General features: G+C 38.8%; 1 protein-coding gene across 1 annotated transcript in view; it reads left to right on the top strand.

Annotated features, from left to right (window-relative positions):
* Positions 1-21,653, top strand: part of LOC144752416 (solute carrier family 53 member 1-like) — a 467,914-nt gene that overhangs the window by 329,293 nt on the left and 116,968 nt on the right. The window contains exons 8-9 of the mRNA XM_078640349.1: positions 14,303-14,384; positions 15,731-15,918. Coding sequence (XP_078496475.1) covers positions 14,303-14,384; positions 15,731-15,918 — 270 coding nt within the window. The remainder of the gene's footprint in view (positions 1-14,302; positions 14,385-15,730; positions 15,919-21,653) is intronic.

The following is a 21,653-nucleotide window of genomic DNA, read 5'->3' on the forward strand; positions in this document are numbered from 1 at the left end:
CCCGGGCCCAGGGCCTGTCCCCCTGCCCATTTGATTAATACCGGCCGAATAAGTTGGACCAGAGAACAGCTTTTACAACTGAGATCTGGTTCCTGTGTTTTATCTGTTCGCTGTCCACCTAGTAATTTAGACGGCCGCTCCTTCCGTTGTACGCATTGCAGCATGATTATCCCACCCTGGAATGAAGGTATCTGTCCTTCTGACACTACCTCTCGTACCCCATTATACATTAAGGCCGGATTGGTAAACTGCCGATCACTCCCTCGTCATGTTAGCGAAATCTGGACCACGCTTGTCTCACATGAATGTGACATACTGTTCCTCACCGAATCTTGGGTGAAAGACACTTCAAACCCGGACATCCATTTAGCCACCCCTCCTGATTACCGCTTTGTGGGTATTAACCGCGAAGGAAAAACGGGGGGCGGCCTTGCTATCATTTTTAAAACCCACCTCCAACTGACCATTAAAAAACTCACAAATATTGGGCTGATTGAAGCCATGCACTTTTCTATCTCAGACGCTGCAGCAGTCTTTCTGACTGGCATTCTGGTTTATAACCCGCCTAGGGCATCTGCCTCATCACTAACGCAGCTGACCCATCTGATTGCGGACCTATCTCTTAAGCACCCACACTTCATTGTATTGGGTGATTTTAACCTTCATGTGGGAGCTACTTCATGTACTCAGGCTAACCGATTTGTGGACACCCTACAGAGTCTAGGTTTGCCGCAACTGATCCAGGGCCCGACGCATTCTGCGGGCCACACCTTGGATCTAATTTTTTCTAATCTCTCAGACATTACTACTCACTTTCCTCTACCCCTTACCTGGTCCGATCACTATCTCCTCATGTTTGATATTCGGTTGACATCTTCACCGAACCTGGTGGAACTAAAAAAGGACCACAGGAGAAAATGGCATAAAGTCACTTGTTCAGCCATTGAGCCTGTCTTTCGATGCCCCTGGGACCCCCATATAGGAGATATTGACACTTGCGTCAAAACGTTTAATACTGCCTTAGTGTCGGCCATCGATATCACTGCACCGTCGTTACCTGTTTCATCTGCAAGATCCCGCCCCTCAGCCCCGTGGTTCTCGGCAGCCCTGCGTGAGGAAAAAAGCCGATGCAAAAAACTTGAGCGTAGCTGGCGACTATCTTATGATCTAGAAGCTAAAAGCACTTACAGAATGGCTTTAAAGAAATTTATCAAACTAAAAAAATCGGCAATGAAAGAATTTTTTGCCCTACAAATCAAAAACTCAGACAACTCGGCAAAAACCCTATTTAACATAGTCAAAGATTTTGTTAAGCCTCCCGCTATGACCTCTAATAATATCTCCAGTCAGACCCTATGCAACGGCCTATCAGAGTATTTTCAAGAAAAAATTGAAAAAATTTCTTCCTCCTTTCCAGTGGTCCCTTTACCAGCACAACCCCTCTTTCTCTGTTAAAAATAAGAATGATAAAGGACCTGCTTTGATAGCCTTTAAGGAACTTGCTGCGGACTCAGCACTTAAATTGTTTATTCAATGCAAATCGGGCTCTCCTTTAGACCCAGCTCCCCCTAAGGTTATGAGTGACCTAGCTACCCTCCTGATAGAGCCTCTTGTCTCTATCTGGAATGCCTCATTACAGCTAGGCCAATTCCCTTCTGTCTGGAAAGAAGCCATGCTAGTCCCCATCTTGAAAAAGACAAATGCTGACCCCTTGCAATTCTGCAACTATCGCCCCATTTCCCTCCTCCCTAAACCAGCTAAGGTTTTAGAAAAGGCCGTTCAACTTCAGCTTGCGGAATATCTGGAGAATAATGTCATACTTCATGATTCCCAGTCAGGATTCCGCACTGGCTTTAGTACTGAAACGGCACTCCTGGAAGTCTCAGAGACCATTCGAGAGTGTGTGGATAGGGGAGAGGAGGCCATGTTGGTCCTCCTCGACCTATCCGCCGCTTTCAATACGTTATCCCATAAGATACTTCTAGATCGACTGGAGCAGATTGGACTGGGTGGTTCGGCTCTATCGTGGATCAGCTCCTTTCTTCAAGGTCGAACGCAGAGGGTCCTTCTTAGACCTTTCCAATCGGAATGTAAACCCCTTGTCTGTGGAGTGCCGCAGGGCTCTGCCCTGAGCCCATTGTTTTTCAATGTGTATCTGGCCCCCTGGCGAAGGTGGTCGAGTCACTTGGGGTCAGAGTGATCTCTTATGCTGATGACACACAGCTTATGTTTTCTTTTAGAGATCACTCTGACTCCAGTCTCGCCAGTTTTCGCCACTGTCTGAGTGAAGTATGTTCCTGGATGGCATCCAACCATCTACGACTTAACACTGACAAGACGGAGGTCTTGTTTTTTAAGCAAAAAATTACCATTTCCTCTACCTTGTGGTGGCCGACTGTGCTGAATCCTCCCCCCATTCCTGTTCACACTGCTCGCAATCTGGGTTTTCAGTTCGATGATACTCTGTCGTGCAATCCCCAAATTAATAAGGTCACTGCTGCCTGTTTTGGGAAACTGCGGATGATGCGAAAGATCTTTCCTTTTTTGCCATTAGACGCTCGCAGAACGGTCACGCAGGCCTTAATAACATCACATCTGGATTACGCCAACAGCCTCTATGCCGGGGCCCCCCAATATCAAATTGAACGCCTACAGATTGTTCAGAACGCGGCAGCGAGGCTGATTGGCAACATCCCTGTACGACACTCAGTTGCAGCCTACCGTAAAGAACTCCACTGGCTTCCAATCGCGAGTCGTATTAAGTTCAAAATGCTAACTCTTGCTTTTCGGGCCCTCAATGGAACGGGACCGGACTATTTACGCAAGAGACTAACACTATCTCAGTCAGTGCGATCTTTGCGATCTAACAATCTGCGCCTCATTGTTGTCCCTCGATTTCGCCGCTCCAGAACGGGCGGCAGAGCCTTTGCAGTTATGACGGCTAAACTATGGAATAGTCTCCCCTTAGATCTTTGATTTGTTTCCTCTGAAACACTCTTCCGTAGCCGTCTTAAAACCTGGCTATTCTCATTGTTATAGGCTCTACTCTCTTTTAGCTCACAGTCTAAGCGCCGGGACACCCCCGTTGGGGGTAGCCGCGCGCTCTACAAGCTTCAAAATAATAAAATAATAATAATAAAAGGAATTCTGCATGGTGTTGCTCATCACTGATTACCAATGAATAAGGGGCTTAAAGAGAATGCCAAATCGCAATTGTCCACCATAGGACACCAGGAGCTGGGCGCATGCCAGCACTGCCCAGTCCTGTGGACCAAGGTTGGACAACGCTTCAAATTAGCATCTTTGTATGTAATGGGTACCAGAATTTGTAACAAGCATCAGAGGTCTACAGATCCCAGTGGATTCATCATTCATTCAGCGTAGTCATCATTCATGGACTGCCCGCTGTACTGACTAAAGGCATGTTTGGACAACAGAACAAGGGGCTGAGGGCCTGCATGAATATGGGTGATTTTAAAGCATCATTGTTTTTTGCAGAATCACCTGTAGAGAAGCTAAAGACAATGGGAATTCTAAATGGCTTTGCTATTAAAATGCTTGATGAAATGCAATTTTTGCTTACTGAGGAGTGGAAAATACATATTCTGGTAACTCTGGCATACCTTTCAAAATGGCCAATACCAGCAATTTGAAAGTCAATATGTTGAGGCGAATGCACAGCTGTTTTACAAATAGTATCCTCGATGTTTTTGAATGGCTACGGGTGCTCCATAGGTGACTTCCAGCGTCCCAGGAAGTCCAATATTGATGAACACTTGTGTTTCTAGTGAACCACTTGACCCATCCCTATGGGCACACCATCTTCCCTCAGTTTAAAAAAATGAGGGTTCCAACACAAATTTTCGTAATTCAATCCTTTGTTGATTTTATTCTTTACACTTTCGGTAATCTGTTTTTCATTTCATTTCATCAGAATTTCTTGATCATTGTACATTTAACATGTGACATTGTTATAATCAATCCAATGCATTTCGGGCATTCATCTCAGCCCTTCATCAGGAAATAACAATGCCGTTTCCTATCATAATCTCATCTGCCTCGGAGTACGTAAGCTTGTCAGTAGACTCATCAGGTCTGCTCAATGTCTCCGCTGCACAACAGTTCTATCCAAACGCCGGTAGCGTCTAAAATACCAGCAATTTAACAGGTTAAAGCTAATTTAATATAAAACCATAATCAGTATTACTTGAGGTATTTGTCTCTTAGGGCCCGATTTTATACATTGGCGGAAAGTGTACTCCATCTTGACGAAGTAGCCTTTTGCCAACATAATGTTCTGCCTGCCCGATTTAAATGCGGGCAGACCTTTGGTGTAATCATGGTGGAGATTACACCATTTCCACCATGGTTAAACATCTCCAACTGCCCGATGGAGTATGGGCGGTCGGAGGCTGACCTTAATGTTCATCCACCTAATTTAGATTAGCAGACATAGAGGTCAGTTTTTACTGACTCTCTCCACCATGAAAACCCCAGCGGTAAGGGGCAGTGAAAAATGCAAAATGCCCCTCTCACCATGGGAGATAACTCCCATGGTGAAGGGCATTGTTTGTTTTTATTTTCAAAAACAACATCCCACTCTGGGGTTTGGTTCTTGAAAATAAAAAACAAACTTGAAAGTCTGATGAATGGCTCCATCATGTTGAAGGGGTTGTCTTTCCGTACAAATGCTAGATATGTCTATTGGCTCGACGTACATATCTAAATATGGCAGGCAGATTACCCTCGGCATGGCAGTCATAAACTACTCTGGAATGCTGACGGATAATACTCCATCCACCAAAAATATAATTCGGGTCTTTAGTGTCTTAGGGCCTGTTTCAAAGAACTAACTTAAGACAAAATTCTAAACTTACTACCATTTTGGTATTCACACAAGGCACTTACTCATTTTGGTATTCACAGAAGGCACTTACTTACTCATTTTGTGTAACTTACTCATTTTATGTAACTTACACATTTTGTGTAACTTACTCATTTTGCGTAACATTCATTTTGTGTAACTTACACATTTACCAAAATGGTAGTGAGTTTAGGATTTTGTCTTAAATTAGTTCTGTGAATCGGGCCCTGAAGGTAGAAGCAAATCCTCCTTGTCCAAGAACCAGGCTTCTCCCAGGGGTATACAGCTGGAATATCGACGTGAAAATATCGACTAACAGAAATATCGAGGTAAGAATATCGACTTTGTTAAATATCGTCAAAATAAATATCGATGTAGTAAATATCGAATTTTTAGAATAGCAGAAATATCGACATTTAGAAATATCGTTGTATAGAATATAGATGAGAAATATCGATGTATATAATATCGATATAATACTTTGTTGTGTTATATTTGTTTATTAAAATGTAAATAATATGTAAAATTTATTGTAACATAATGTTTTTTGTTATTATTTTTTGAATAAATTAAATATATTTAATTAAAATTTAGTACATTTTTTAGGAGCGGGTTATTGGTTTTATAGGGGATAAGGGTGGGTAGTATTTTAAAAATTTTGTGTACAAATTTGTGTTTATATGAAAAATCTAAGGAAAGAAAATAATTAATTTAGAAAATAGAAAATGAAAAGTGAAAATAATTAAGATATTTAAACAAATATATTTAAAATAATTATGTGAAAGATTTAGTAGCGGGTTGTTGGTTATATAGGGGATAAGGGTGGGTAGTAATTTTAAAATATTTTGTTTAATTATTAATAATAAAAAAAAAAAATCGAATTTCGAAATTTGAAATTTGAAATTTAAAAATGTTAAAATTGATTTAGTAGTGGGTTGTTGGTTATATAGGGGATAAGGGTGAGTAGTAATTTTAAAATATTTGGTTTATTTATTAATATTTTAAAACATTTAAAAATTCAAAATTAGAAATTTGAATTTTGAAATTTGAATTTTTAAATTTTTATAATTGATTTAGTAGTGGGTTGTTAGTTATGTAGGGGATAGGGGTGGGTAGTAATTTTAAAAATGTTTGTTTTTGTAATATTAAATAACAAATTAAAAAAAATTGAAATTTGAAATTTGAAATTTGATATATATAAATTTTATAATTCAAATTAATTTAAGAGTTTGATTTTTTTATTAGTGGGTTGTAGGTTAAATAGGTGCTAAGGTTGGGTAATAAATTAAAATACTGAGTGTAAATATTTTTACAAAATTTATATTGACATTAAAACAAAATATGAATCTACATTTTAATTTTTAGTTTCCAAATACTTTTAGAAATGTCCATTTTATTTTAAAATTAAGTGTGTGAATGTTTTAATAGTGGGTAATTTGGATTATAATGGATAAGGGTGGGTAGTAATAGTACAAATGTGTGTAAATTTATTATTTTAATAAATATTTTAGGGGAAATAAATCTAAATTTTAAAAACAAATTTAAATTTGAAAATAATTAATATTTAGATTATTTTAATGTAAATATTTTTGTAGGAGTTTTACATTGAGTTTATAGGGGTAAGGGTGAGTAAGATTAATACATTATTGTGATTTACTGTCCTGCACTTTCCTACAGTTATGTTGGATTTGGAGTTAGAATAGTAAATTATTCTGGTTTACTGTCCACCACTTTCCCTGAGTTATGTTGGATTTGGAGTTAGAATAGTAAATTATTATGGTTTACTGTCCAGCACTTTCCCTGAGTTATGTTGGATTTGGAGTTAGAATAGTAAATTATTATGGTTTACTGTCCAGCACTTTCCCTGATTTATGTTGGATTTGGAGTTAGAATAGTAAATTATTATGGTTTACTGTCCAGCACTTTCCCTGACTTATGTTGGATTGGAGTTAGAATAGATTATTATTATGGTTTATTTAACAGCACTTTCCCTGAGTTATGTTGGATTTGGAGTTAGAATAGTAAATTATTATGGTTTATTGTCCAGCACATTCCCTGAGTTATGTTGGATTGGAGTTGGAATAGTAAATTATTATGGTTTACTGTCCAGCACTTTCCCAGAGTTATGTTGGATTTGGAGTTAGAATAGTAAATTATTATGGTTTAGTGTCCAGCACTTTCCCTGAGTTATGTTGGATTTGGAGTTAGACTAGTAAATTATTATGCTTTATTGTCAAGCATTTTCCCTGAGTTATGTTGGATTTGGAGTTACAATAATAAATTGTTAATAGTTTTAAAAAAAATTATGAAATTAAAAAAAATTCTTTGTTAATAATATTTGTAATTATTATTACAGTTATATATTTAATAAAAATTTTATTTAAAAAAATGATATCTTGTTTGTAACATTTCAACATTTATATCACAAGTTTATACAATTATAAATTAAAGTAGTAATATAGTCTTGTGAAAAAAACAGTTTTTATTGTTACATTTGTTTGTAGATGGAAACATTTAAATATTTCGAAAACAATTTCTTTAACATTTTTTCAAATTTTAGATTGCAGTATTTGTAACATATACATAGTAAATTTTTATTAATTAGCATATTAAATTTTATTATTTTACAATAAAATTTAATATGTTAATTAATTCACATATAATTTGCATTTTCAAAAGTATATACATAAAATTGTTCACATTTGTATATTATAAATAAAAACATTATGTTATTAATAAATATATTTTTAATATACAATAATTTTTATATATATTTTTATATTAAAAAATTGTTGTATATTTTACATTTTCATATGTTTAGTGTAAACATTTAGAAAATTATAACAATTTATGAAAAATAATTAGCAATTTTTTAAACATTTTTCCATTCATTAATATGGAGATTAAGTCCTATTTTAGTTTTTATTATGCTGCCATTTTGTTTTGAGTTGTTCACTTTTTAGTCTATCTACATCGTTGTTTGGGTCATTTCTGAAGACGGAACCTCGTGGTTGGGAGCTGCTTCATGTTTGTTAAAGTAAGTTTAAGTTTCATTAATTATTAGTTAATTTAAAGAATTTATTTAGCTAGTTTTAGTGTGTATGTGTTGCTATGTGTCTTATTTAACTGTTTATGTGAAAAGTACGTGTTATTGAAGAACGTTAGTTATAGCGTATTTAGTTTGCTATTTAATATGGATGGAATGTTAATGTTTTGTATTAAAGTATTATTTTATGTATTTTATTACCTTTTATATGTTATTTCTTGGCTTTGTGGGTTTAGTATTTATTGCGGGTGGGTTTTGTTTGTGCTTTATTTATTGGTGTTCGTTTTGGTGACCAGATGGATTTGATCTCGTTTTTTTTTTACATACAGGGAAATGTTTATATACATTTCCTTATTTTTCGGGATTTACGAGCGTTTTTTATCGTGATTTATTTTCGGGTTTGTTATGGTTCCTTTATCCAGAGGATTGCTACGTTGGAATCTTTTTTGCATTTTGTGGGGATTATTTTGACGATGTGGATTGCTTTTGCTTGGATTCGTTTTGAAACCATCTATTTTTAACACATTCTACAGCTGCAGAACCGTAAGTTATTAAGTATTTATTTTTTGGGGTGGATTATGTTTATTGGTGAATTTGTTTTTTAATTAGTTATATTATGTCTTGTGATAATTATTTTCATGTAATTTTACTTGACATAATTTAACTAATGTAAAAAAAAAATTGTATATGTTTCTTATTGTTTGATGGTTTGCCATTTGTATTTTGGTAAAGGATAGATTTTGCAATTAGGTCTAAGTATTCTAGACCTTGGATACTTGGGTACATTCTTGTTTTTTGTTGTAGGTATTCGTACATATTTAATGTTTGTTTACTTAGTTTTGGACCTATTTTTGATAGAGATTGCTCGATTCTTAGTTCTAGGTAGCTTTGCTCTTTTTTGATGCTTTGGATTAGTTTATGAAGTGTTGGTTGTGTTCTTCCTATTGTGGCTTGGAAGGCATTATGCCATCCTTCTACTGCGTTGTTGGTTTTGGCTTTCTGTGCTATAGTGCTAGCGTACACATTCCACCATGGAATTTGGAACTTAGGTTGTCTGCGGTGACCAGAACGATGTAATCTTCCTACCCAGGTGTCTTCAAAGTAGTCTAAGAAGGGAGTTAATTTTGTCTCATTACTGCGGTAGAAAGGGCTGTCAATTGATAAATTGTAATAATTAGCCACTTCTGTTGTTGGGACATATGCCAGTGCTATTATTTTTTTAATTTGGTAAGCAAAGTTACTGTTTGTAGAATAATCTATGCTTAAAGTGGATTTTTGTAAGTGTCTCCATATACTTTGGTTGTAGTGATAATAACACCCTTGTATTGCAGTGTGTGGATATATTTTAAGTATAGCTTGAATCATAGCTATTTCAAAGTCTATTATGATTCTTTGTGGGTAGTAATTATCTGTAAAATCTTTGATTGTTGTTAAGATTTCTATGTAGGTTGTATTTGTTTTATTTGGCAGCAGTGTATAAATTAAGGGTATATTAGTTTCCTGGTATTCACCGTGGATGGTGTAAAGTTGATAGAAAGGTTTGGGACACACTTTAAAAGTTCCGTCCATCATCCATGTTTCACACGATTTTAGTTTTTGTAAATTGCTATTTGTTGCAAAAAGTAAAATTCTTTTATCATGACTTTGGTTATCATACATTAAGAATTTATCTTCATTATGAGTAATAGTATATTCTGGGTATATTTTAATCTCTTCAAAAGTGTTAGGTGCTGGTGGAGTTGGATCAGAAGCTCTCTTAGTTTTAGCTATTAATCTTTTCAAGTTGGGGATTGAAGGTAACTGTCCAGTTACGTGTTCTGGGACTTTGGACAAAACATTTTTCAAAATAGTGGTGCTTGTTTCTTGGGAGCCTGTACTAGCTTCTCTAAGTGTCTCTAATGCTTCTCTTACTTCGACTTCTGTTACATTGGGTGGGTGGTTATGCTCACGTACATTTACAACATTGTTATCGACAGTAGTTGCTCTACCATAGCATGCGGTTGAATAATATTTACTACATTTCCAATGGGTTTTATTCTCTTTGACTTTTTCTTGGGTGTAGGTATAACCCATGTAGCTGAGCATTATTTTCCCTTTTTGAGATGTAATAAAAGTAGTTCCTTCTGCCATTTCTAAGGGTGATCTGTGAAGACATATATATGTGTTTTTAGTGAAAGTGTTAAACATTTATTTTAATGTGTTGGTTAAAATATGACATTAAAATGTACTTACAATGTTGTTTTTTAAGCTATTCTGATGTTTTCTGTTCTTATATTCTGAGTTTCACTGTTGAATGTCCTGTAGTTGTGGTAGAGAACAGTAGTCATTAATAATATAGTTTGATAATTGTTTGTTTCTCTTTTCTGATTATTAATTGCCACAGTGGGTATACTTACTTAATTTAGTTGAAGCTGTTGTTTGTGTAGATGCAGATTGGTAGATGAAGTTTGTCAAATCTGAAAAAATAAGTGTTACTATTAGTAATTTATTATAATTGGATATATTTATAGCTCATACCATATCAAGTCATTTCTAAATTCTGTTTGCTATATTTTTATTTATTTACAAAATTTCTATGTAGGCATTGATAAGGCTTTTCATATATTAGTTTATTTATTTATTGTGGCTGTTGTTGATAGGGTTTTTTAGTTCAATTTAAAAAAAAAGAGAGAGCATTTCCTTAGTAAAGGGAGTTTAGCTAAGTTTCTTGACGTTTTTATAGTACATAAAATGGGAGTTCACTTACTTGAGTTGTAGTAGACTGTGTTGTAGTAGTTGTTGTAGGTGTGTATTCTCTTCTCTTCAGTAAAGTAACCGTTTTTCTCAAAGTTTTGGCCCAAAAAGGTAATTTAAGTTAAGTATGTAATTGTTTTTATAGTACTGAGTTAAGTAATTCTTCATTTTGATTGGTTTAATTATATGTAATTTAAATTCATTGGATGAGAACCTTAGTTTGAATTTGAAAACCGTTATTTTTAAATGAGGCAGTTTTATTAGTAATTTAGTTGTAGTATATATGTAAATATGTTTTGTATGTGTTTCATATTTATAGTATTTAATTTAAAAAATGTATAAATATGTGAAGTCTTAATAATACCATTTGAAAATGAGTATAATAGAATTATTAAGTAAGTTTATAATAATTAGTGTATTTAAATTATTTATATATATATTTATGAAATATATAGTATATATTTATATGTATTTAAAGCATTATTTTCAGTTGATAATTTTAATATATTAAATTTGTTGAGGGTATTGTGTATTTAAGGTTATAGAAAAAAAGTAGATATTTTTAGTATATTGTATTAAGTAGTAAGTAAGTCGATATTTGTGTTATCGATATTTGTGTAGATGGTAATGTTATTTCAAGGATAGTCGATAATGTAGTAGTCGATATTTATGTATTCGATATAATTGTTAACGATATTAAAATAGTCGATAAAAAAATATCGATATTAGTGTAAAATCTTGTTTAAGTATACAGTGACGATATTTTAGTAGACGATGTTTTTGCGACGATATTTATGTAGGTCGGTGTTTTTGTAAACGATATTTCATCATGGAACCCTCCCAGGCATATCAAAATATTACTACCCTGTCTGGTAAAATCGATAGAGAGAGAAAGGTTTGCGATCACCATGTTTTTTTGTAGGAGAATGAGCTACTCTGCCAATTGTTTGGTAGTAAAAACAGTAGGCATCATCCAAAAGATGTGAATAATACTTAAATTGCAAAAATAGTAAATAATTTATGAAGCATCTAGGCAGTATGAGGCTACTTGCAATGAGAAGGAAAAGACAACTTACATGGGTGTTTCTGAATTTGTAATTTTTTGGGAATGTGTGCTGACAATGTGTGCACTTTAAGTTCTCCATGTGATACGGGCTGAAGGCACATCTCCCGACCTAAAACTACAGCTGCCCGGTCAGACAAACTGATACATCTAGAAACCTATCAGAGGAAGTTTTAAGCAACAGAGAGGTTCAAATAGTAAAATGTGCATACATTTCATGATATACTATGAGAGAGAGAGAGAGAGAGAGAGAGAGGAGAGAGAGAGAGAGAGAGAGAGAGAGAGAGAGAGAGAGAGAGAGAGAGAAGAGCGAGGGAGCAAGAGAGAGAGAGTGAGCGAGAGAGACTCAGGACTGACAGGGTGTCCAAATAAACATACACGCTGTTGCAGAGAAAATTGGATAATAATGAATGCTTCACAATGCATCAACCAGCCCAACTGTCAGGGTGATTACAGTGAAAGGTATGGGTGAGGCAGAGATTCTGATGCTCTTCGACCAATCCTCCACTCTCTGAAACCAAACCACCCAGACGGCAAACTTCCATCAATCACTCAATCAATATGGATTTGTAAAGCGGGTCTTATTACCCGTGAGGGTGTCCAGGCACTGAAAGCATTGCTGAAGAGAGGCTCAGTTGAGTATCCAGATCTCAATTCATTTTCTGAATTCCAGTAGAGATGATGAGGTCTGGAGGTGAAGTGGGTGGTTGTTCCCGGACTTCAGGGTGATTTACGAAAAGGAGCGTCCTCCACTGTTGCTGTGGTGGATGCAGGTGTGTGGGCGACGCAGAGGGAGGCAGTGCGCAGGTGTCTGGAGGGAAGGTGGAAGTTCAGTCAGAGGTTGATGTATGTTGGTCCCTGGTTGTGAAGGGCTTTGAAGGTGTGCGTCAACATCTTGAACTGACATCTCTTCTGGATGGGGAGCCAGTGGAGTCTCCTGAGGTGGCGGGGGGGTCTGCTTGGGGAGGTCCAGGATGAGTTTAGCCTCTGAGTTCTGCATGGTTTGTAGTCTCTTGAGGAGGTGCAAGGTGATTCCTATGTAGAGTGTATTGCTGTAGTCCAGTCTGCTGGTGGCAAGGGCTTGGGTAAGTCTGGTGTCAAAGGGGAGCCACTTGAAGACCTTGTGGTGCATGCAAAGGGCGAGGAAGCAGGCAGATGAGACAATGCTGATTTGTGTTGTCATGGTGAGCTTGCTGTCCAGAAGGAGGCCCAGGTTGCGAGCATGCTTGGTCAGCGTGGGTGAGTGTCCTTATTAAGGGGGGCCACCAGGTGTCATTTATGGGGAGGTGTTGTTCCCAAAGATCAGCACTTCTACCTAGTTTGATGCAGTTGTCTCTCATCCAGTCGATGATGCCCGTCATGAACCTGCAGAAGTTTATCAGTGTAGCAGAGGGGTCTTCTGATAGCGAGAGGATAAGCTGGCTATCGTCGGTATAGGAAATGTTGCTCACTCCATGTGATCTGACGATGTTGGCCAAGGGAGTCATGTAGGTGTGGAACAGAGTGGGGCTGAGGGATGAACCTTGCGATACGCCATTGATGGTGTACATGGGTTTGAAAGTAAAAGGAGGAAGGTTGATTCTCTGGGTTTTTCCAGTGAGGAAGGAGGTGATCCATTTGCGGGCATCTCCCTGGATTTCAATGTGGTGAAGCCTTTTGATCAGAGTTTGGTGTGACACGGTGTCGAACGTTGCTGAGAGGTCACGGAGGATCGGGCCACCACTTTTCCTTAGTCCAGGAGTGATCTGATGTCGTCTGAGGCTGCAATCAGGGTGGGTTCGGTGCTGTGGTTGGTGTGGAATCCAGATTGGGAGGTGTCTGTCAGATTGTTTTTCTCCAGATTTTCTGTGAATTGCCAATTGATCGCTTTCTCGAGGACTTTGGCGTGAAATGGTACCACCAAGATAGAGCGGTAGTCCATAATAAGGGTTGTGATATTCCCAGAAAAAAATGAAGTGAGGAGAAACACAGAAAGACACACAGCACAAGAAAGTGCTGTCTTCTAACAGTATGGGATGATCAGATTAGGTTTATGGTAGAGCACAGTGTAGGAAATCCAGGTATTTTCTGCGTGGTCACCCTGGATTTTTCACCTTTGGCTGGACTATATAGTTTTGCTGGCTTTAAAATGTAACCCTGCTAACCAGTAGTAAAGTGCCTGTGCTCCCGAGAGGCATGATGTAAAATTATGGGGATGTCCCACAGAATATGAAAAGGGGCCCTGAGTCTCCCATATCTCATAGATGTACATTGGCCTTGTACAGCCACCCTGAAGGTTTGGGGCCCATTGAAGGGTTGGGGCCCCACTGCCCCGCAGGGGATGCATAGCCCTATTATTACACCCCTGCTGCTCCCCCTTTTAACATGGTAGACACGGAAGCACCCAAGTCTGGGTTTTTGAACAGACATCTGAAAGAGGGCATTTTTAAAGTTCTGCATAAAGTCCAGAAGAACACTTTGGGGGAGAACCAGAGTTTGCATGCTGATTTAGGAATCCAACAACAGACATTTCTCTTAGAGAATCTTTACTTTAATGGCAGTGTCACAGACTAAGAGAGAGAGTTAATTCCTTCCACTTCTTTCTTTTTGACTCCAGTCAGTGCCGGTCTGGACTACCTTCCGCGTTGGTGTATACTGTGGTATGATCGCCGCTTTCATGGTACTGATTGTCTTCACAGGTAAGTGCCCCAGAAGCACAAGGCATGTTACTAGGAGAGCTTTCTTTGATTCTTTCTGTGTTTTCTTCACTGATTTTTGTTAATGGACCATAGGTTGTTAATTTTGTTTGTATACATTGAAAAGTGCCAGGAAGACAATTTTACAACCCTAAAAGCTCCCTGTCTGCCTTGACACCTAGATGAGCTCTGATATAAAAACTGCTAAATGCCCGCAAACTACCCCCAAAGCATAGCTTGTGGTAGAACACTTCTGGTGCAGAACAGTCTTTTGTGTTCCATTTCCTTACAGACCTCGCCGCAGGGAATGCCTTGAAAGGAGGGCTACAAGGTACATGAACTGTTAGAAAGTAGCTTGGCTCTGACCATCCCATCTTTGAGGGTAAATGGATCAAAAATATTTTTACTGCTGTGGAAAATGTTTTTAACACAAAACAGAAAAAGATTATTTTTAGCAAGCCATGAAAATGAGAGAGCAAAACTGGTTTATTTGAAGAAAGCTTGAATATGTGTATGGGAGCCCGAGGCAGAAGCTGTTTGGGATGGCCCCAGTGATGAAGCATGTCACCTAGGGGCAACCCTGGGTGAGTGAGGGGACTCAAGAAAAGAATGTTCTTTTCTTTGGATAGGGGTTTTGTTTTTTCGTGCATTCAGCGGAATCCCTGTTTCGTGAGTTAAGCCCCAAGCAGCAGCTGTTTGGGATGGCCCCAAGGATGACGCATGTCACCTAGGGGCAACCCTGGGTGAGTGAGGGGACTCAAGAAAAGAATTTTCTATTCTTTGGGGTCTTGATTTTTTGCACATTCAGCGGAATCCCCATTCCATGGGTTAGGTTTTTTTTAATCTGATATTTACAGATTTTCTGTGAACTATGGGAGGTTATCTGCAGAGTTGTAGCTTTGTACTTTATTGTTTTTTTGATTACATGACTAGAGCATAATGAGTCCCATGTGCTCAGAGCATTAGTCCTTGTCAGGATTTGGGGGGAACATAATCTGTATTAATCTATGGGAAAATAAAGAACCAAGAAACCCATTACCAATCAATCCATTACCTTTACCCCACTAGCAATTCCCACAATTAGTTTTTATCATTTTCATTGCCCTAGCTCCTTATATTTGGGGGTAATTTCTCCTGAAGCCACCACTCAGCCTCCCACCTTCCTGTGAAGGTCACCTCCTGTCCACCACCCCCAAAAATGTTGTTTGGGTTTTCTTGCTAATTTTATTTTGGTGATGGGTTTCTTGATTATGTGTTTTGGGTTCTTCCATAATCCTGATCTGTGTGGCCTCTTGCATTCATCTGTGCTCTTCAAGTCCACTCACACGGGTTTCTCCTCCTGCTTACAGTCTTCCACCAGTCCAAGGATCACATCGCCTGGCCACTGCTCAGGTTGTACAGAGGCGGGTTCCTGATCATTGAGTCGCTCTTCTTGCTTGGGATCAACAACTATGGATGGAGGAAAGCGGGAGTCAATCATATACTGATCTTCGAACTTGATCCCCGGAACCATCTGTCATTCCAGCACCTGTTTGAAGTACATTTATTATTACTAACCAAAATATCTTTAATGTAATCTACACTAGACATTTGCAATATACATAACATACAAAAAGTAAAAAGGTTCATATAAGAAAAATATATCTTACCATTCCCAATTCATTACCTGCTCCTATAAAAAATACATTTCATTGTCTTGCTCCATTAATGTATTTATCAAGATTATCCACAGCATAGTGATGTCACTATATAATTTATAAAAAGAAACTTTGCAGACAACGTGCCAGAGAAGGCAAGGGAAAATGAAAATGTTTATGAACCCATATAGTGCGGCAAACAGCTTGGTATAGACTCACATTTATTCTCTTTAGATTCTGATATGAAATATCTTACTGTGCACATAATTATGCCAATTCACAAACTGCATTTTGTAGTACGTTTAGTACTGCTACTATAGCACTACTAAACGTACAACAAAATGTGATTCACAAACCTACAAATGCAAGTCTCCTCTTCCACCTCTCCTATCTTTTCTATGTGGGGATCATGCACATGTAATTCTACTACTTAAATAGTAAATATGTAAGGGACCAAGGGAGTGGCTGGAAAAAGAGGTATACTTTCTTCTAAATGAGAGGGGTTAAGCAGGAATAGAGAGGTGTTTATGGAAGGTTGGAAGGTGTTAGGGAGGGGCATGCACCCACCCATAGAAGAGTAAGCCTATTGCTACTCACAAACTGCACTTCTGAAGTTACTAAAGCCTAAAAGGAACCAAAGCAGTAGTAAATTATTCCACCTCAGAGTTGGAGTATGTCTAGTCCCATATATGGCACTGCAATACATTCCCACTGAATATAATGGAGGTAGGGACTTAAAATAAACACCCATAGGAAATTAAGTTAAAATAAATATTCACTATAAATACGAATAAATATAATGTAATGATTGCAAAAAAAGACATTTAAAACGTATTTATTATTTCATTATAAAATATTGTAAGAAAGGTTTTGAGTGTAGAAATTGATGTAATATGAATTATATGAAAATATAATGTATAATCAAAATATAACTTAACTACTTTCAACTAATTGTACACATTGCTTTTGATAAATATTATTGCACAATAAAAATATATAACATGCAAATTTTACTTTAGTTTGGAATTTCTTTTTTAATTTAAACTTCAGAATATTAAGGTTTATTTGATTTGATATATTTAAGTTAATTAAAGCTTTATTTCAAAATTAAGTAACTAGTGCTGCAGCAATAAATATATAAACTTAGTGTACATTGATATTTAACATTAACATGTTTTTACAAGTTGTTTTGGAACCTAACAAACTTTTTTACATTTCCCCAAACTTTTACCAGAGGGGGAGACAACATTCAGGGTGGAGATCTCTCTATGGTAAATCAAAGGGAACATTAAAAACATTATTGAACTTCATAATAAATTAGCAAAAATACTTTTTATAAATATTATTGGAAATTAATGTTATATATTTATTTTAAATGTAGAATGAAAGAAAAAGGCTACAGCACTCGTAACTTAATTATGGTTTAAATCTTTCATTCATTTAAATTTCTGATGTTTAAATAAAAAAATAAGTGGCTAAACAAGGTACAAAAATGTAATATTTTATTATGCATTCATAATTACTAACAGTGATGTACAGAACTAATTGACTGTAGTTTAATTAGATGGCATTAAAAATTAATGTTGCGTCAGTTTATAAATATACCAAAGTTGTTTAATATTTTATAATTATATAATCAATATGTTTATTTTTATATTTTTTAGCATTAAAATATATTCATTTATATTTTGAATAGTTTAGTTTAATTGAACAGTATTTCCTATGGGGTTTTATATTACATCTCCATTACTTTTCTTAACCAAATGCTCTCTCAAGGAACTTTTCCAACATTGTGGAAACAGGCTTGTATACTGCCATTACTAAAAAAGGCCAACCTTGATGTAACGATCCGGCCAATTATAGGCCGATCGCAAGACTACCGCTGCCCGCAAAAATATTTGAGAAAATCGTCAATATGGAACTTTCTACACACATTCTAGACAATAATGTCTAAGACCATAGCCAATTTGGCTTCCGTTCATGCCATAGTACTGGGACAGCGTTAATTATGACCACAGAGGAGATCCGCACTGCACTAGATGGCGGCGGATCAGCAGCTCTGATCTTCCTTGATCTGTCCGCGGCATTTGATACTGTGGACCACAACCTACTGACAGATCGGCTGAAAACCATTGGACTAGGAGGAAAGACCTTGTCGCGTTTAACATCTTTTTTAACAGATAGGTCGCAGACAGTGCAATTGGGAAATTTTCAATCTTCACCTTTTACATTGCCTTGCGGGGTGCGCAGTGCTCTTCCATGAGCCCTACGCTTTTAATATATACGTGTCCGAATTAGCACCCTTGATCAGAAGTTTTAATCTTAACCTGACCCCGTATGCTGACGATACTCAACTGGTCATCTCGACCATAGACCAGGAGTTCGATCACTCTAATAAATTGTATGAGTGCATGCTCTCCGTGAGTACTTGGATGGGCAAGCATTCCTTAAAGCTTAACTCGAGCAAACCCGAGGTGGTGCTTTTTGGTAAGCTGGCCCCCCCTTTGGTCACCAGCTTGGTGGCCAAGCACTTTGGGCCCCCTTCCTACCCGATAGTGAAAGTTAAACAACTGGGTGTCATAATAGATGAGAAGCTTTTAAAGCACAGGTTTCTAAGGTGGTGTCCTCTGCATTGTGAGAGGGGACAGAACAGTGTGTAAAATTCTACCATTTATTCTGAGAAACACAAGAAAGACTGTTCTAACTTCCCTAGTTTTATCCAAATTGGACTACTGCAATACTCTATATATGAACTTACATTCCAAACAACTTAGAAGACTGCAGTCGGCACAGAAGGCCGATGCCAGATTGGTGCTAGATGTCCCTAAACATCAGTCCATTAGGGCCGGGATACAAAAGCTGCACTGGTTGCCAGTCGCTCAACGCGTGGAATTTAAGGCACTGTGTATAGCACACAAGGCACTGCACAGAGTAGGTCCACGATTTCTTTGGCATACTTTTAATTGGTACTCCCCTAGTAGACAACTGCGATCGTCAAATGCCTTCTTATTGCCCACTTTTAGAGTCAGGACAGCAAATTGGGGGGAGAGGAGTTTCAGTCATAGCAGCATTAGGCTGTGGAACTCCCTTCCACTTGATCTCAGGAAGATACCCTCTCTGATTGAGTCCAGGAAATACCTTAATACCTGGCTTTTCAAAAACTTTGGCATAGATTCATCAAGCGAAATTGCGATCGCAATAGCTGCGAAACAGCAATTGCAATTGCAATTTCCGCTTCCGCAATTCATCAACAACAAAAGCATTAAATAGCGAATTCGCAAAACAAAAAAATCGCAAAACCCATGTGGAACCCCCATTGCGAATCCTTAACAGTGATTATCCACATTTTCTGCGAATTCAAATGCGAATTCGCAAATATATTGCGAATTCGCAAATAAATCACAAATCCAATTCATCATAAATCGCAAATAGCGAAAAACACCAAAATCGCAAAAAAAGAGTCGCAATTTAAGGAGAAGCTAAACCAGGTGGTAACCATGAAGTCCAATTGTGAAAAAAAATTGCAAACAAGAAACAGGTGTAGGGTAAAGCAAACACACTTAAGGAGACTCTGTAGAAGCATGAGGAAAGTCACGATGCCAAGTCTCTACATCGTGGCAAGGCGCAGCCCAGAACCGACGCAGGATCCAGAAGCGCATCTTCCGGCTGCGGATTACACTCCTGGGACAGACTGAAGAGGAGATCTACTCAAAATACAGGCTCAATGGGGCAATGATAACTAAGATCATCAGAGACCTTGACCCCCTGATGCAGCACCCAACACAGAGGACCAATGCCGTGCCCACCCATGTCCAGGTCCTGTGCTGCCTGCACCTCCGGGCCTCCAGAAGCTTCCATGGGATAGTTGCATATGCAGGGGGTATATCACAGAGTACCCTGTCATGCTGCCTACGGAGTTTCCTGGACGACATGCTGAGCCATATCCATCACTACATAACCTTCCCATCAACCCAACAGGACTTAACGCAAACTAAACTGGACTTCTATCACACCGCCCATTTCCCCCATGTAATTGGCTGCATTGACTGCACCCACATTCACATCTGTCCACCCACTGAAGCCAAATACATGTACCGGAACCGCAAGTCATACCACTCCCTCAACATCCAGATGGTCTTCAATGCGAAAACCATCCTCACAGACATTGTGGCACAATACCCGGGGAGCACGCATGATTCGTTCATCTTCCGGCACAGCGGCATACACACACGCTTGGCCAGGGGTGACTTTGGCGAAGGACTTCTCCTAGGTAAGTACACATGCCCACATACAGTATGTAAAGACCATGTAGCTGCGCATAACAGGCACTGACCCTCTGCTCCTGTCCTTCAGGTGACAGCGCCTACGGCCTCTGTGAATACCTTCTCACCCCATACCTCAACCCTGCTACACCACAGGAACGGCGTTACAATGCTGCGCACATACACACAAGAAATGTCATTGAGCGGACATTTGGGATGTTAAAGAGTCGATTTTGCATCCTCCACAAGACTGGAGGGGCCCTCAAATACCAGACTGAGGTCTGCTGCCGCATCGTGGCCATGTGTGCCATACCCCACAATATTGCCACCAAGCGGAGGTTACCTGTGGAGGTGTCTGGTAGTGAGTCGGAGGGGGATGACCTGCCACCTGCACATGTGCATCATGCACGCGGGGAGAATCCTGCTGAAGGACACAGGCGCCGTAACAACATTACACTGAACTACTTCTAGTGCACCCATACCACTCACACAACACTGCGCTCATGCATGCCACATTAATTAATGACATGAGGAAGTTTTGTGTTCAAAATAAAATCTTATTTTTATGTTCAACAAGCTCTAGATGTGCTTAAATTTCAAATAAATATTAAAACTGTATTGCGTCATACAGGCTCTTGTACCCAGAGCAGGCGTGCGTGGTTACATCACCATGGCATTGCCAGTAATGTTCAGTCAGTCACTGGCGCCTCCTGCCGGACGCACCCTGTCACCTCTCCGACTCCACGTTGGAAGTGTCCTGCCGTGATGCAGCACTGGGCCTGGAACTGCGGCGCCTTTCTGGTAGCACCTGCACAGACAGGCTGCTCAGGCTCGATGTGCCCTCACTGGCATCATCACCCCCCCTTGCATGGCCATGGCCACACACCTGTTGATTCTCAACGGCTGTGGTAACCTGCTCCAGGGCCCTTGCTACATCTTGGCAGCACTGTACCATCTGTAGCTGCATGGCCAGTGACCTGCACGACAGTTGTGATGTTGCGTTCCCAATCAGGTGGTTCGACCGGGTATAGGCAGATAGCCGGGTCAGCAGCTGGAGGTGGCGTCGGCGGGTAATGTCCTGCTGCGCCACCATCAGTTGGTTGCTTTTTTTCACTGCAGCCGTTAGCTCCTGCACACTTTCTGTCAGCTGGTTTATATTGTGTGCAGTTTTGTACAGCTGCAGCTGCATGGCTGCAATGTGCTGTGCCTGCTTGCAGTGCACAGCTAGCATCCGGGCTTCAAATCCTAGCCCTAGATTTTGGGCCTGTTGCTCCCTGTGTGGTCGTGTGGCCACGGTACGCTGCTGCCTCAACCAGCCGCTTGCCTGGGACCGCACAGTGGCTGTGCAGCGTGTCTGCCTCCTGGGTGGTGGT

This window comes from Lissotriton helveticus, chromosome 5_1 (genome assembly GCF_964261635.1).
Source record: "Lissotriton helveticus chromosome 5_1, aLisHel1.1, whole genome shotgun sequence".
NCBI lineage: Eukaryota > Metazoa > Chordata > Amphibia > Caudata > Salamandridae > Lissotriton > Lissotriton helveticus.